Here is a 16126-nt window from a genome sequence, read left to right on the forward strand (position 1 = left end):
CTTAGACTGCCCTCTTCGCGCGTCTTCAAGGGTCGCCGCCGCCGCCGAGTGTGCCTGAATCCTCGGGGCGGTTCCAGCTGGGCTCAGCTGTCCACTAGGTCTCTCGGCCCACATCAGGAGCCAGGCCTGGTGCCTGCACTTGGCAGCTGAGGCTTTCAGTGCTCAGAAATCAAACAGCGTACTAGGGGGGTTTGAACTGGGACACAGGCTTGCTGATTTGAAGGACATTTACGCATTTCCACCCAGTAGCACAGAGACTTGGCTGAAAAATATCAGGACGACGAAAAAGCGAGTTGTCAGCTGTAGTCCCTAAGCTCAACCGGGAGCGTCATGGGGACCTGACCACTGTCCCGCTTCTGTCCCTATCCTTTCCAGAGCTACTTACACGCTTAGCGCATGTGTGATAACCCTTCCAAAGCAGCTCGCCATGCACATGCACACATCGCCTGCAGGTTTAGAATCAGTGTACACACCCTATTGAAGTGCGGTTCCCCGGACGCGCGGCGCCAATAAAACAGGGCTAGAGTGGTCGCCGCAGCCAGCTCAGCCAAATATTGACCGGCAGCTTGAGCGGCGCCTGCCCGGTGCGGAGTGTGTGCCTTGAGCAACGAGAGCCTGTTCTAGGCATGCTTCGTCCCCCTTTTAAACTCGCTGTGTACAGCTGAGAACCACCCACCCAGTCTTCCGCCAGGTTTCATGAATCTCTCGACCTGCCGCTCAGTTCTGTCCCTGAGCACAAATGCAGCCCCGTAGTCGCCGAGGCCCCCTTGTTCGGGTCTTCGAAGCTTCTCACAGTCCCCTAGAAGCTCTGAGCCCCTGGAAGAGGAGGTTAGCTACCTGAGCTGGCTCTTCAAGGTCTAGGGACACCTCTCTTGAAGCAAGGGGAGGCGGAGCGGGACGAAGCGCGCCCAGCCTTTTCTCATTCCCTCCCACCTTCGGTCCCTTATCTCGCCCACGCGCCCATCGGCTCACCTGCTAAGCGGAGCGCTGACATGCGCTGGAACTCTGGCTCCTGCAGCCACTTCCACATCCTCCGGAAGGTCTCCCGACCGGACTTGAGTTTGCTCCAGGGCTTGGGGTTTCGCAGCAGGTCCGAAAGGGTCCCCTGGGAACGGCAGAGCACCCTCTGCGCGAAGATGGCCTGTGGGATGCTGTAACGTTTGAGCTCGGTGGTGATACGCTGCGCCACCTCTTTGGTATTGATCTCTTCCATCTGCCCTGAATTACTTCCATTGCTGACCTGAGCGCCGGTCACCGAAGGGTTGGGCTCCCGGGCTGTGCCCAAGAGCTGTCCGTGGCCCTGGGCATTCAGGTGGGCATGGGGATGGTGCGGAGGAAGGCCATTGATGGGCACCATGCCGGCCGAGGTGGGCGTGAGGTGCTGCTCCCCGTGGCGACCGAGCATGGCAGGGTGGTGGGCTTCAAAGCCATTTGGGGTGAGCATCTTGTCGGTGGGCATAGCCGCGCCGGGGTGAGCATAGTGGGGGAGCCCTTGCTGGGAGTTGTGAATGCTGCCCAGACCGGAGCCAGAGAGGGGCGAGAGGCTTTGGCCCATGCCAGCAACGTCCTTGTGGTAGGGGGTATAGAGGTTATTCATGGAGGCCAGCCCGCGCTCATCTCGCATAAGTGTGAAACTACCGCTCACGTTGCCCGCCAGGCGCTGGTGGTGGTGTGGGTGGTGGTGGTGATGGTGGTGGTGATGATGGTGAGGGAACTTGTCAGACACGGTGGAGATGGGCGGCAGCGGCTGCAGAGGGGTTAAGGTGGTGTAGGTGGTGGGCATGCTCATACCTGGGGGAGTTTCACAGGCCATGGTCATGGTGGGGTGCAGGGGGCCAGCCAAGCTGTGTTCAGGGGCGCGGTGGTGGTGGTGGTAATCGCTGCCTCCGCTGCCGCCGTCCAGCAGGGAGGCCATGCCCATGGAACGCGGGTGCGCGGGAGGCAGGTGGCTGCCGCGGTGCCCTACGGAGCTGCGTGCGTGAGGGCTGCCGCCCAGCAGGTCGGCAGGGGCGGGCACCGGCTCATGGCTCACCCCGTGCAGCTCGCCGATCGCCTCCATGGTCAGCTGCGCGTTCATCGTGATGAGGGCGAGCGGGCTGCAACATCGATGTGGCCGGGCAGAGGCGGCGAGGGGCGCACTGAGTCCAGTCTTTACATCGGCTGCCGGTGACTGTGGCCTTTCTTCCTTTCACTGTCGGGATCTGTGTCTCTCGCTCTGTGTGTGTCTCGCCTTCTCTCTTGCTCCCACCTTCCCCTCTGCTTTTTTTTTTTTTTAATATTAATTTCCAAAAAGGATCCGCGCTGTTGGGAGCGCGGTGCCCCTAGCCTGCCCAGCCCGGCCCCCTCTCGCCCCTCTCCTTCTTAGAATTGTGTTGCCCCCGGCTCCCTTGACGCGGCCCGTGCGCCTGTCGCGGCTGCTGCCTGCCCGCGCCGCCCGCCAGCTCGAGCCATGGCTCGGTTACTGTTGCAGACTGTGGCCGCGATTCGGTAGCCGCCGCCGCTGCTGCTGCCCGCCCTCACGCCCGCCGGGCGCAGCGCGCATGCGCGCTGCCAGGCCCCTCCTCTTCTGTCCCAGCGCACCGGCTCCGTGACGTCCCAGTACAAATGAATCGGGGTGGGGGGGTGGGAGGGGGTGGGGGAGCAGCTTTCTCCGGGGCAGCGGACAGGCCCGGGAGAGATGCGCACGTGCATCGGACGCTCACAGAGCGCGACCTGGAGCCTCCGCCACAGCCCTCGGAGACTTGCTTCACTACCCCCCCCCCCGCCAGGTCTTCCTCACTTCCTTCCTCTCTCTTCCCAGCTGGCTTTTCTTGCCTAGTTTCTGTCACCGTAGGCTAGCTAGGTTAGAGAGCCAGATTCTCTGGGGGTGGGGGTGGGGGTGGGGGGTCTGAGTTGCTGTTTCCAGGTGCAGGTTACCCGCGGTGAGCTGGGGACTATGCCGAGGCCTTCACCCACTCGCCCACTCGCCCGTTGAGCTTTATTCCCTGGAGGGTCACTGGAGGCCAGATCATTCCCCATCCTTAAAGGCTTGGCCTACCGGGCCTTGGGAGGTGTATACCTTGAAGGGCTAGGTCTGCGTGGCCGCTGTTGAACTGGCTCCCATGATCTTTCCAGGTACTCCTCGATCCGTGCGACTCAGAGCCTTGAGTTGGGATTGAGGCCACTCCTCAATGTCCCAGACATCAGAGGAGATCTTTCACTGTGCTCTCAACTAAGGCGGCTCTCCACTTTGGTTAGCTCTGCTTCGGGGACCGTGAGGAAGACAGGAGAGAGTGCCTCAACGCGTATCCTGGTTAACACCGGCGGGGCTGGTCTTTCAGTAACTCCGTAGCCTTTCTAGAAAAGCGCGTAGAGACTGCTGCTGCGTCGAAGTACCCATGCAGGCAGAGTGCACGCGGCCGCGCAGGTCTCAGCTTGGCCCGCAGGGACGCTTGCCTCTTCCTAGCGTCCCTGCAAGAAGCCTCCAGATTTGAAAATCAATTCAGCTTTGGGCATAATTGCGCCCCTGTCACAGTCACGCTACAATCCGGAATTGAACCCGGGCCTTCAGCCTGGTGGGGACGCGTGGGGAGGCCCCCAGTGTGGGACACACACCCGGCCGCCACATGCCGCGGCTTTCTTTTATTTACAAAAGAAAGAAAGAAAAAAGTCCGTAACAAAAGGCAGAGCCTTGTCTGCTTAGGTGCTTTTATCCCTTGGAGAAAGGACAGATGTGCCCATTGTCAGGCGCTTGGCAGTTACGGCCGGGTCAGCGCCGAGCCTCAGCCCGGGGCTAGCGGTGTTCACAATAAGGATAGCCTCAGAGCCGGGCTTTCAGGGTTCAGTTACTGAACAAAGTCTGTGAGGCCTCTCTGCGCCAAACACAGAGCCCACCGCCTGTGTTTCCCTATAACGGCTTTCAGATTGCCTAGGACTGAGTCGTGGTGGTGGTGTCTAGGAGAGAAAAAAAAAAATTGTCATGGTCAATCCTGGAGCTGAAATCCCATCAGCTAAGGCATAAACAGGCTCATCTCTTAGCCCCAGGTCGCTGCCACCGCCAGCACATGATCACGCCAGGTCAGTCAAGGTCAGTGGGTACACTAAGGCTTCTTAGAAGACTAATTCTACCGGGTCTCATCATCAGGAATGCCTCCATCCTACCCAAATAACTCTGTGAATCCTATTTCCTGTCCACTTGGTCATGATCATTTAGGAATCTAGAATGTTACTCCCCCTCAAAAAAAAAAGTCATTGAGGGAAAAATACATTGGCCTAGAAAAAAAATTACACTAATTTATTTCTTTATCATCTCGTCAGATATATTCAAGCATAAAATATTTTCTATCTAGTGAATCAGCTTTGGAAGCTAAATGCATCTTTCTTTCTTTTCTTCCCCTTTAAACTCCTTCTCTTTAGCATGGAGTTCTTGCCTCTCTTTAACCCAAGGATGGGTTGAAGCAATCTCGGGTCATCTGTTTCTGCCACCATATTTTAATCCTCTTGAAATGATTGACCTGCCCTTATGTCTATCTCTTCTTAGAGAAAGACAGTCCCCTTAAAAAAAAAAAAAACGAAAGAAATTAGTACACAAATTGTTCATGGTGTTCTCCTCCTCCAGTTAACTAGAGACTTGATCTTGGAAGTCCTCCTTCTTGGTGATGCCTGGCTGAGCCCCTGAAGCAGACCTGAAGAGGGGCGGGGTCAAGGGAGCTCAACTCTGCCCAAGTTGCTAGGGACTTTGTCAAATGGCTTATTTCACCTTTGGTTCCCAAAGGAGAAGGAAAGCTGTGGAAGTATCTTTTGGCTTTGCACACCCCAGTGTTTGACACCCCCACCTCCTTACAACCACAGTCTTGAATAGCAGGACTTGGTTTACAAATCTCTCTCCTCCCTCCTCCTTCTCCTTCTCCTCATCCTTCTCCTCATCCTCCTACCTCTTCCTCTTTCCTCCTCCTCCTTCCTCTTCCTCCTTCCTCCTCCTCCCTCCTCCTTCTTCTTCTCCTTTCTCTTCCTCCTCCTCCCTCCTCCCTCCTCCTCCTCCACTTTACACGTTTTATTTGCACTGAAGCACTGTTTTACTGTAGTTGGTGAGTCAGAAGCAAGGTGTTTTTGGATAGAAAGGACCTTTTTTATCTGGTCTCTGAGTGATTGTCAAATGCTGGGGGACTGGCTTTACCTGTTGTGTCTTGTCTTCTTTTCTCCTCAGAGTGCCCAGCACAAAGCTTGCAGCCCTTAGATGTACTACAGTGGAAGAAAGCATTAGAGTCTATGGAAGAATTCCTTGAAATTGGATAGGTAAGTGTGTGAAACAGATGGAAGGGGTTATATTAACGGCTTCAGTTCTAAGCAATTGAAGGAGAGTTAAAGAAAAAAAAATTAATGTTAAAAATTATATTAGAGTACATGTTTAAAAAAAACAGGGCTAAAGGCTCAGTCACAGTTGGAAACCAGCTCTGGTGTGACTGGGGATTGAACCTAGGGCCCTGAGCTAGGCAAAGGCTCTGTCACTGATGTTTATTTTTGTAAGTGGCTTAGGTGCCTAGGATGGTGGGTGGGTAGATGAAATGTGTCCTCTGCTAGGTAGGCTACAGTTCCCAAGGCAACACCATCACACTTGGTGAAAAGGCCACACAAGGCTCTCAAAGAACAGTGCGATTCAGAGTTAATGGCTTAGTTGTCTTTGTGAGCAATAGAGATGTAACATATGGACCATTCAAAAGAAATGCTTTTAGGCTCTTTGGGCCATGAGGTGCTCAGTCCCTGTTTGGTGGCTGGCAGTCCTGGGGTTTGGAAAATGTTTCTGTGCAGGGCTTCAAGGCAAGAGGCCCTTGGCTACAGCTTTTGACTCCCACCAGCATTTCTGAGGCTTGCAGAATCTAGAATGAAGCTCCCAGGGAGGGACATGAGGATGGCATCTGGTGACAGCAGAACCCTCGATAAATGGGGGATGAAAGATTTGATTCCAGATGCTTCCTGCAAGGTTCCACTGTCTTTCTCTGGAGTCTTTCCATCTCCGGAGGAACTTATTCAGAAAGTCGCTGTTGGCTTAAAATAGGCAAACACTTCAGAGAAAAGTGGTCTGATGATGTAGTGTTGAAAACAATTAAGATAAGTTAAGTTCCAGTGTCATGCGATGTGACTTCTCATTCCTGTGGCGGAAGTGGGACCCAAGGCTTCTAACACCCCCTTTCAGGCTTTGCATCTATCTGTATTTAGAATCTATATAGTTTTAATTCTTCTGTTCAGTTACCCACTTTCCTTCCTAAAAATTGTTTTGCACATGAAAATGATTTTATACCCAGCATTTTTGTACCACCCATTCTTTCATCTTTTATCCCACCCCCTCCACATCCCCAAAGAAGATGCCTGCAGAAGGGCGCTCAGTTTCTTCCTACCTGACCTATCATATCATAGAGTTCCAGGAACTGCTTGGAGCCCCCTCGGTGGCGGTGGCGGTCTGAAAACTGACCACACGGAAAGCATCTCTGGTTACTTCCTGGGCAAAGAAGGAAACCGCTTGCTCTCCCAGGACCCTGGATGAGCTACCAACGGATTCTTCTGAGTTGAAACTGTCTAGGGACCGTCTACTTTGGCAAGAGCTCTGCAAGTCTTCAAACCAAGAACGCCAGCCAGGGGGTATCACAGTGGCTGTGGGACAAAGGGAGAGGGAGAGGAAGGGAGGGAGGGAGGGAAGAAGGGAGGGAGGGAGAGGGAGAGGGGGAAAGAGAGAGAGAGAGAGAGAGAGAGAGAGAGAGAGAGAGAGAGGGGGGGGGGCGGGGAGAGGATTAGGCGAGTGACAGGGCCTGGCACTGCACAGGTTAGCCTAACTCCCGACAAATTGGTCTTCTGTGGTCTGACCTTCCGAGGGGGTTTCTCTTTTGGTCATAATTTTATATTAATGGATGAGGAACCCTGACCAAGATTGTGAGGGAGCCAGTGAGTTTTCTAGATTTTTATGTTTTGGAGGTCTGTGATAGATTGGCAGTGGCTTTCTGATGGTATAGAGTGCCAAAGCTGGAGACTGGAAAGGAAGAGATGAGAGTGATGATGGCCTGAGTGTTGATGCAATTCGAAGCGATCCAAAGTAAGAAAAGCTCAGAGGCGTGGACGGAAGGCCAGGTGTACCAGTGGTGCCCTCTAGTACAATATTATTCTCTCACTTTGGTGATAATTAGAAAGCAGAAATCACCAGCCACAGCCCAGCCAGGAGCTTCAGATGCTCAGGGCTTGGGCCAGCCCAATTTAGCCTAAGCCCGGCCTGACGCACGCCCACTTGGCGAACTCTACGGTCGCCAGGCAACGCAGACGCAGGCACAGAACAGCTGCACTTGGGAAGGAGGAAAACTCTTTAAACAAATCATTTTGGTGTCTAATCAATTAGTGTTTGCGCAGTCAAGTACCATAGATTTAACAGAATAATCGTTACTGCCCTTGTCTTTATTTGACCCGCAGACACCTAGAAGATTTAAAAATAAAACGCAGGTGTTCTGAAGGCCTGCCCTGTTGCCTGCGCGTCCCTCCTCGGTCTGCTCTGCCTGGTTTGGCTCCTGCTTTCTCCAAGGGGTGACTCATCTTTCTCTTCATCCTTCACTTCCCACACTACACCCTTTTCTCCCCGCTTCTGTACTGGCTGTCTTTCACAAATCAGCCACCTTATCGGTCTGTCCTCAGACTCTGCGCAGGCCCTTTAGCCTGAGCGCCATCCGGGTCATCCAGTCATAAGATTGTGGAGTGGACCAGAGTCCCTCAATTCATCCCAACCTTCAGACCTTGGTCCGTATGCGCCTTTCAGAACCTAAGGCTCAAGGAGTCTTGTGTTTGACATCTCATCTAGTTTCTATGGAGTCAGGGAAAAGATCTTGCCTTGGCGGGGTCAGGGTGGGGGTGTTGCAGGCATTAGGGGTCTTGCCCCATAAACTCAAACACTTGGGGTTCTCTCTCTCTCTCTCTCTCTCTCTCTCTCTCTCTCTCTCTCTCTCTCTCTGTGTGTGTGTGTGTGTACATGGTGGGCTGATATAAAAAGGGAGATGGCAAAGCTTTGGTCCTCATTCCATTGTCACCTGCCTGTGAAGTAGGGTGTTCCCAGAAGATGACCCACGGGTGCAGGGAGCTGTCTATCAGATGCAGGCTTTTGTGTACCTAGCCCATCCCACGGTCTATGAGTAGGTCTGGAGGGTCTCCAGACTCCTGTGCCCTACCCCTGAGCATTTTACAGATCTTGTGTGTGTGTGTGTGTGTGTGTGTGTGTGTGTGTATGTGTGAAAGTGTATGTGTAGCTGCGTGGATGCACTAATGCTTTACTACTGGAGTCCCCACGCCTGAGGTGAGGTCCCAGGCTCTTGAATGGATGGCCTGTGGGGTAAGAGACATAGTAGAAGTGGGATTGTGGGAATATGGACATGCAGGTGAGAAACTTCCCAAGATCTAAACACTTGCCCCCCCCCATTTCCTTCCTTTAATACTTTAGGGGGGTAGGGAGACCTGCAGTGATGGTTATTGTACACGTGGGTTGAGATTTTGTTAAACACTAAGTCTAAAAGGAGAGGGTGTGTGTGTGTGTGTGGGTGGGTGGGGGGGCTGAAGCTGCAGGGCCCCACTTTGCTGGCTTCTTTAGTTCCAGATGCCCCAAATACTCCAGAGAATTCCCACCTCGTTGGAACTGCCTGACACCCGGGTTCCCGACATCACCTGAGAAACCTTCCTCTCAACAATAGATGATTATAATGTACTTGACTAATGCCCGTATTTTCCTGTTTAACATACATTAATCCAAGTAACAAAAAATCAATATCGCTAACAACATTGCAAACAAATCTTAGTCCATCTCACACAAAAGCCTCCTCAGATTTTTCAATAACTCCTACCGCCTTGAATTTTGTTAATCTCTGAGGCTACCGGTAGCTCCTGACTACTGTGAAAGGCAACCCTAACTTTTCAGTAGCCGGGCTTTAAAATTTCATTCCTCCCCACCCTTTTATCGTGGATGTGTACATGGAGAGGCACTGATGACCTGCTAAGCCCTAGCCACCTCTCTTCCGGGACCATTTCAGGTCCTTGAATTCTCTTAATAAACCTGTCCCATTGGGCACCAGAAAATTCTGGGTCACTGGACAATATTCAGGACTGCGTTTTCTCTCCTGAACAAAACTCTATGTGGCAGATTCCAGCATCTTCCCAGAGTAGGGGACTCCATACCTCATATCTTCTCATATTTTTTTTTGTGCCTGTCCTAGCTATCCTGAATTTACTTTGGCTGGTGGTTCTTGCTGGGAATTTATTGTAATTATTCTTTAAAAAAAAAACCGGTGTTTAAAACAAACAGACAAACAAACAAACAACCTGATGTTTTCCACCTGGAAGAAACAAACTAGAGAGGGCGGCTAATGAAGAAACTTAGGTTTGCAAAACACCATAAATAATTCATTATTGTATTTCAAGGGAAAAAATAGCTTTCTTAAATCATCTCTGCAATATAAATGGCAGACTTACAGTATGGTCCTGGTAAGTCTAAATTTTTAAAGGAGCAATATTCAAAGAGACATAGATGTCTGTATTAATTATTTATTCACCGGTGCCTTCCTTCGTTTCTGACTTATTATTAATTAGGCGCCTCTAGTCTTTCACAGAGCGCTCCACTGAGCCGGTTGCAGCTTTAAATATGAATTAAAAGCAAATCCAAGCTACTGTAATGCGAAAATTATTCCGTGTCTTGCATGGCAGAGATGAATAGCTGCGTGGATCAATACCGTGAAACTCGGCTCCCAACGACAAGGTTATTGATAGTTCATAGTAATGACATTAATGATGGAAAAAGGGGAACAGCCGCCCACCGCCTTGGAAACTTTTTAGTCACTGAAACCCCGCAATAAAAACTGGAAGGGGGCAGGAATCGGGCTTAAGTGTAAGAAGAAAATTATTTATGAAACCCGGATAAATGGCTTCGAAACCTTGATGCATTTGAACCTAACGCTCTAGGCTTCTGGCGGCCCTGGCTCCAGCTGGGGAGACCGCGAAAACCCCAAGCCCTGGAGAGCTGAGGGGCCGGGTACGATACAGCAGCCTCAGTGTCCGGTGTGCAGCTCCTCTGCCCGTTTCCCCGCTGGGAGAGCCCTCTGGAGGCGCAGAAGACAGAAGATTCTGGAAATGGGTGGAAGGGAACCGGAGGCCTAGGCGGACTCCCGCTGTCAGCACCGGAGGCCGCACCTCTGCGGCCAGGACTTTTAGCCTGGGTTTTTCCTGGGGTTGGCTTGGCACTAGTCTCCGAACCCGGGTCAAACTCTGAGGCCTCGTGGGGGCTCAGGGCCCGCTGGACACGGCTGTAGTGCGCAGCTGGCCCTGGGTCTAAGGATAGGAAGACTCTTCGAGACCCCGCAGGGAGCTCAGGCCCCGCACCTCACCCACCCTCACTACACGCCGGGTTAACTGGATTTCGGCCTGTGCCTGATCTGCGGTTCTGGGAGCTCTAGGCTTGCAGAGCAGGCAGGCTGGGGTCTTCACCCACTTCGGGTCCTTTGTAGCCACTGAGGCTGCCAGTCCCAGCATCGACCCCTGTGGCCCTGTGAGGTGAGGACGTGTGCAGCCGGGATGCGAAAGGTTACATCCTGACCCTGCGGGACTGCAGGAAAGGTCAGAGCCGAGGGACAGTCGCAAGCCCGTGGTCCCCTCCCCCTCTGCAAGGCTCTCAGCCGCCCGGTCCCCCTTCCCCCTCCCTCAGGCCTCTGGGGCTGGGGTGGGGTGCAGAGGTCATGGTGACCCTGACAGGCACGCGGAAAAAGGTCGCTGCGGGCAGGCAGGTCTGGCGGCGGTTCTGGCACGTCCTAGCTTAAGTGTTTTGGGTTAGAGTGGGAAGTGGGGACTGGCGCGCCTAAAAGGAAGAGAGGGCGTCCGGTGCTGGGGGAGTGGTTCGACCACTTTTTTTTCTTTAATAGTGGTGATTTTGTATTTTTGTCTGTTTGGTCTCTTAAGATATTCCCCTCACTTCCTGCACTCCCCACTTCCTTCCCAACGCCGCCATCCCTTCACCCTTCTCATTCCTTACAACCATCTCTTCAATTTTCTTCCTTGCCACCGCCATCCTTCCTTCGCTTCCTGTCACCTCCAGCCCCCTTTCGTTGCTTATAGCTTTCTTCGCTCCTCTCCCTCTTCTGTGACCTGCTACAGACTACGGCACCCCCTCCCCCCTAGACTTTCATAGAAAAAGGGCCCAGTTAACTTTGGTACCAACACCAAGGAATCCTGTTTTTGAAGAAGGAGGGCCAGGTGAGCTAAGGGTCCACCTGCGCTTGAGCGGTTCCTGGCTGCTGCTGCCGGACCCGCGTGAAGCTTCCCAGATAGGGTTTGGCTACCGCCAAGGTTCATCTGGTTGAGGCCTGGGGGTGTTCATCCTCTGGGAAGAGTTTCTAGGGCTTCGCAGTGTCCTGCGGACCTCCTGACATCCTCAAGGCTTCTCCGTGATCGTTTTGTATTTTGCTTTATTTTAGTAATTGAATGGGGAAAATAATAATGAATCTCAGAGGCTATAACCACTAAAGTACCCTGTTGAGCCTTAGCTCTATTTCAGGACGTAAGTTGAAACCAATCTCCGGATAGTTAGACCAAACCCAAACTTCCTGCTACCGAGAAACATCTCTTTTGAAGTCCACGATGAAGTTCGTGTTTCAGAGGAGCATGCTCCTCCTCCCACACACAAGAACTGGATCCACGGCCTCATCACCACAGGGTCCACAAGCAATGAGTATTTCAGAAAGGAAACACAACAGACTGCAAAAGAAAAAAAATCACTTGATTCTAGAAAAAAATCAATATCGAAATTAGATTTATTGTCTGCTTATGCGATTAAAAATGACAAAGTGTTGGCTTTTATTTTCATAAAAAGACAGAAGGCTGAACAAAATAATTTACTATTGAGTTCTTTTTGTTTCATTTGCCTGGCAAAGCGGGAGTGGGGGTGGGGGGAAGGGAGAGGCCCCCCTGACTGTGACACTGTGAGAGGTGAGGACACCTAACTCAGGACGTGATTGCTGCTATGCGCACCAGGGGAAGAAATTTCCCAGTTTCCAGTTGGAAGCAAGGGAGTCCATCTGAGAAGTTCTCAGCTATGCCGTGCTCCAAAGAAATGCTCAGTGACCCCAACATGACCTCAAACCCAGGTCTCAAGTCTTGTTTCCCCAAGGTGACTCTCAGTTCAGGGTGATCTACTTTCTCTTTTCTGGACTCCACAGCCCCAGAACTCAGCCAGCCACCCATATAGGAAGAACTGCTTGAAGTCAGCTGTCCCCGCCCCCAATGTGTGCTTTTTATTTGCCTTTCAGAGCTTGTGCTGGAATCAGCAAAATGTTTGTTTGTTCATTTCCACACCAGCCAAGGCTAGATTTTTTTTTAAACGTGGCCGTGAGTATACTTGAGGAATATACTACATTGGACACACTGTGATTATATCAACAACCAGGATTTGTTTGCTTTAAAACCACATTAAAAAGAAGAACAAAAGAGCCCAGAATGCATCTCTCTCCACACTTTCGTCATTTTCAAGTTAAGTGTCCGAATCCACCGCAGTTTCTCTATTTCTCCCAATGCTCCACGCCGTGTACGTTCTTTGCAGTGCCTACTCATACGTTTTCACTGCCTGGAACAATGTGGCTCCCTGACCGTGGCTTCACACATGTTTACCAGTATCATTAGGGGAGAGAAACTGCCCAGCCAGGTCCCTTAGCGCCCTTAAATGCACCTTCAATTTTTGGAGCCAGGTGGCACATGCTGGGATTCATTTAGAAAATCTTTAATTGCTTCTTTTTGTTGTTCTTGTTGCTCTCCTGGAAACCAGCCTAGAGGGGCTGGCTCCTAGTACTTGCAGAAACGAACCCCCTTCCAGACATCTCTTCCACGGGCTCTCCAGGTGTCAGGGCTGAAGAAGGCCCCCAATTGCTTGTTCCTTGGACATCTTGCAGAATCTGTGGTCTGATCCAGCTGGGCTTGTTTTCTTTTTGAGTCGAGGTGACAAGGTGACTTTCACCCAGACGGAGGCAGTGTGGAGGTGAGGTGTAGGTGCCCCACCAGCCCAGGAAGGAGATGGCCAGGCAGCCTTTGGCAGGGCGAGGCTTTGGGTCTCCTGCTTGGGTGCAGCATCAGCTCCTTGTAACTGGAAGGCAAACTCCTCAACCTGAGGAACTCACCTGGCCTTTCCCAGTATCCTTCAGGGCCCTCCTCTCCAGCCTTAGTTTGGGGCCAACCTTTCTCCAGCAACCTGGAGCTGTGAGTTCCAGGGTCAAAGATCAGGTATTTTCTGGACACAGGCTCTTTCTTCACCCAGTTGAACACTGTAAGCTGTGGTTCTTGCCATGGAGACTGGGTGCCAACTGCCGTTCTCCGTTCTCAGAGTGCTCACTGCACTGTGGCCACTGTGATGCTGTAGAGCCTTGAAAGACTTAGAGGAGGTTGAAATTTAAGAAATGCTATTTGTGGAGCAGGAGAAAAAAAATCAAAATCTTTTGTTGAGGAGGCGTGGTTTAAGTTTAATGGTTCTTCAAGCAGTCCCACTTTTGGGGTAGTTTTGACCCAAAGCCTTGAGGACCAATCTTCCTTTGTCTCATTTTCTTCCTCTTCCTGGCCAGAGCAGGAAAGAACTTGCCAAACAAATATCCAACCTCCCAAGGAAGAAAATCTATTCCAAAGGGATTGACCTTTTTTTCCCCCCTGAATTGGGGCAAAGCAGGCTGAGTAAAAAAACAGGTTTCTATGCATGCCCATGTGCCTTCATGTCACCAGCACATTCCCATCAATTCCTGCCGCTCAGGGCTGGATTTTCTTGTTTCCAACCTCAGCTCTGAGCCTAGAGCAGCCAGTAGTTAGAATTCTCTCTCCGACGAAAGCCATGGTCAATAGAATTCTGGGTATCAAATGAGCAATAATTTGCTGTGGCTACATGCTGGATAATGAAAGATGTTAGTGGGATCAATAAAAAAAATGAAAACACTTTTACTTACATCTTGAATTACAGTTTTAGGAGAGGGAGAGAAGCAACCAGCCCAATGCTACTTCAGGGTCTAAGTCCAGAGCCAAGAGGCTTCCACGCCGTTTGACCAGCCCTTCCTGACCCCGGGGGCTTCTACTTTCTGCTGCGCTGACAGGGAAGAAGACTATTTGCATTAAATTAACTCCACAGGAACCAGTAATAACTTAACTGCCCGGGCTTTCTTCTCCCCTAAAGGCAGAGATAAAATTAAAATAGTTTCCCGCCAGAACCAAAGGCTCCCTAATTGGTTGTAGCTTACTGAAAATGTATGAAAGTGTCTCAAAGTGAATCTGTCTTTTGACAGCCTCTGAGTGCACACTTGACCAAGATGGCTCGGGGCAGGCCCATCGTCTTCGGTTACACATTTAAGGGCAATGCAACGTATTTAATTCTTCTGCTTTCGTTTTATTTTGTGTTGTGAGTTAAGTCTAGAAATCTCAGTTTTTAAACCTCATTCCCCCCACAAATATTAATTGCTCATATCTTTTTCATAATTTCATTTGCTGTGTTCAATTTATGTTGGATTTATTTGTCCCAACCTGTCTCCTTTTTCTCCGTTCATTCTCAAACACACTTTAACTGTTTTGGTTGCCAAAGAATCTGTTATGAAAAGAACAGATAACAAGTCTACGTTTTTCAAAGATACTAAAACAAAAAACCGAACAAAAAAATACTCCGTGAGTTCTGCATAAAGCAGACACCACGAAGCTGCCTGCCTGCTCTCAGCACTGAATATGAGAAAAATATTTGAAAGTGTGTTCGGCTATGTCTGCAGGTATAAATAACCTACCCTGCGCAGCACTCAAAAGGCAAACAACACAATTTAGCCACCGCTTACGAAAACGAGATGGTTATACCACAACATTTAGAATCTCAAGGTGAGTGGCTGGTATTGTCTTTAGAAGAGTTGGGTGAGATTCCTGGGGACAACTGAGTAACCTGGGCGATATAGAAATGTCAACCAAACACGGGGAAGAACAGACAGATTCCAGTAGGGAGGTTACGAGAAAGAGTGGATCCCGCCCGTTCCGTTTGTATTAAACGCACAAAGCAGGTGCGCGGGGCCGCGGCGCGCTGCTCGGGAGGAGAACCGCGCGCAAAGCTCAGCCGCGCGCTCGCGTGCCCGCCACCCGCGTTTACACCCCGCTTCGAGGCCAGCTCTCCTCTCTCATTTGCTGCTTTTAAACTCTCGGGGAGGACCTGTTACCCACGGTGGCTGGCAGGCAGGCCGGGAGGGGGGCTCCCCCTTTCCGCTTCCCGGGCATGACGCGGGCTCTGCCCTCCGCCCTTGGCTCCCACGCTATATGCGTGGCCACGAGCTCAGCAGAGGACCCCCGAGGCACACCCTGAAGCACCTGGCCGCGCTGACTCCCCCTTCTCGGTCTAAGGCCGCTTGGACCTGAGAGGCTGGCTTACCGCGAAGGGCGAGTCGGTGCTCATTAGTAGATTTCACGGCAGGTTGCTTCTGACACGCGACAAGGTTTCAGCTTTGCCTCCTAGGAACGAGAGAAACCCGAGTCAATTTGCGTAATTTCAAATGAGGCATAATTTCGAATGAGAAACCAGGAGGCGAAGGGCTCAATTATAAGTCCCCAATCCCATCCCTCTCCTATAAATCACCCCCAGTCCTCCTGGTGCAGAACCGGAAAAAGTAACCAGAGCGCGTCGCAGGTACCTTTCTTTGCGTTCATTTTAAAGACCAGGACATAGCGGCCACCACTTTCTCCAAAGCCCGGGCTCGGGCCGATCTCAGGCTTGAAGATTCCTGCAAGGTCGCGAGGCTTAGCGAAGCGGGCCAGGAAGCCCACAGGCTCCCACTCAGCACACACGCTCCGAGTCCCTTTCAGAACCCCAAATCCCCTGCACTTCCTCGGCTCCAGCTTTGAGTCCGGGTAAAGATCAGTTCCCTCCCTTGCGCGCTGGCTCGCTGGCACACATACGTTTGTAGCCGTAAATAAACAGCTAATTCAGGAATGGGAGAGCCAGGGAGAAGCCCGGAGAAAAGAGGTGACCCAGAACCCCAGCGCCGCTCTCGGCTCGCCCCGTGCGGGAGCGGGTCCTTTTGCTCAGGCCAGCGGCGCATTTGGGGACGCAACTTGCATTTGAATAGCTGCCTGCGCTTGTTATGGACCCGAG

The 16126-nt window shown here is 51.6% G+C and overlaps 1 protein-coding gene and 2 long non-coding RNA genes across 4 annotated transcripts in view; 1 reads left to right on the forward strand and 2 right to left on the reverse strand.

Annotated features, from left to right (window-relative positions):
- The window catches only part of ONECUT1 (one cut homeobox 1), a 33170-nt gene extending 30804 nt beyond the window's left edge, over positions 1–2366 (reverse strand). For both annotated transcript variants that reach the window (XM_084754574.1, XM_084754575.1), the window contains exon 1: positions 973–2366. In XM_084754574.1, coding sequence (XP_084610700.1) covers positions 973–2077 — 1105 coding nt within the window. In that variant the 5' untranslated portion in view covers positions 2078–2366. The remainder of the gene's footprint in view (positions 1–972) is intronic.
- LOC311581992 lies at positions 1190–6642 on the forward strand. Its single transcript, XR_014773977.1, has 3 exons — positions 1190–1312; positions 5186–5274; positions 6394–6642. It is a non-coding gene; the product is annotated as an uncharacterized lncRNA (long non-coding RNA).
- A 4205-nt stretch (positions 6643–10847) lies between these two features.
- LOC311581990 lies at positions 10848–16064 on the reverse strand. The gene is made up of 3 exons (XR_014773975.1): positions 15666–16064; positions 15407–15486; positions 10848–11739 (listed from the first exon to the last, which is right to left on the reverse strand). It is a non-coding gene; the product is annotated as an uncharacterized lncRNA (long non-coding RNA).
- Between the last annotated feature and the right edge of the window lie 62 nt (positions 16065–16126).

The sequence above is a fragment of the Acomys minous genome, assembly GCF_964271855.1.
Source record: "Acomys minous genome assembly, chromosome: 13".
Lineage (NCBI taxonomy): Eukaryota > Metazoa > Chordata > Mammalia > Rodentia > Muridae > Acomys > Acomys minous.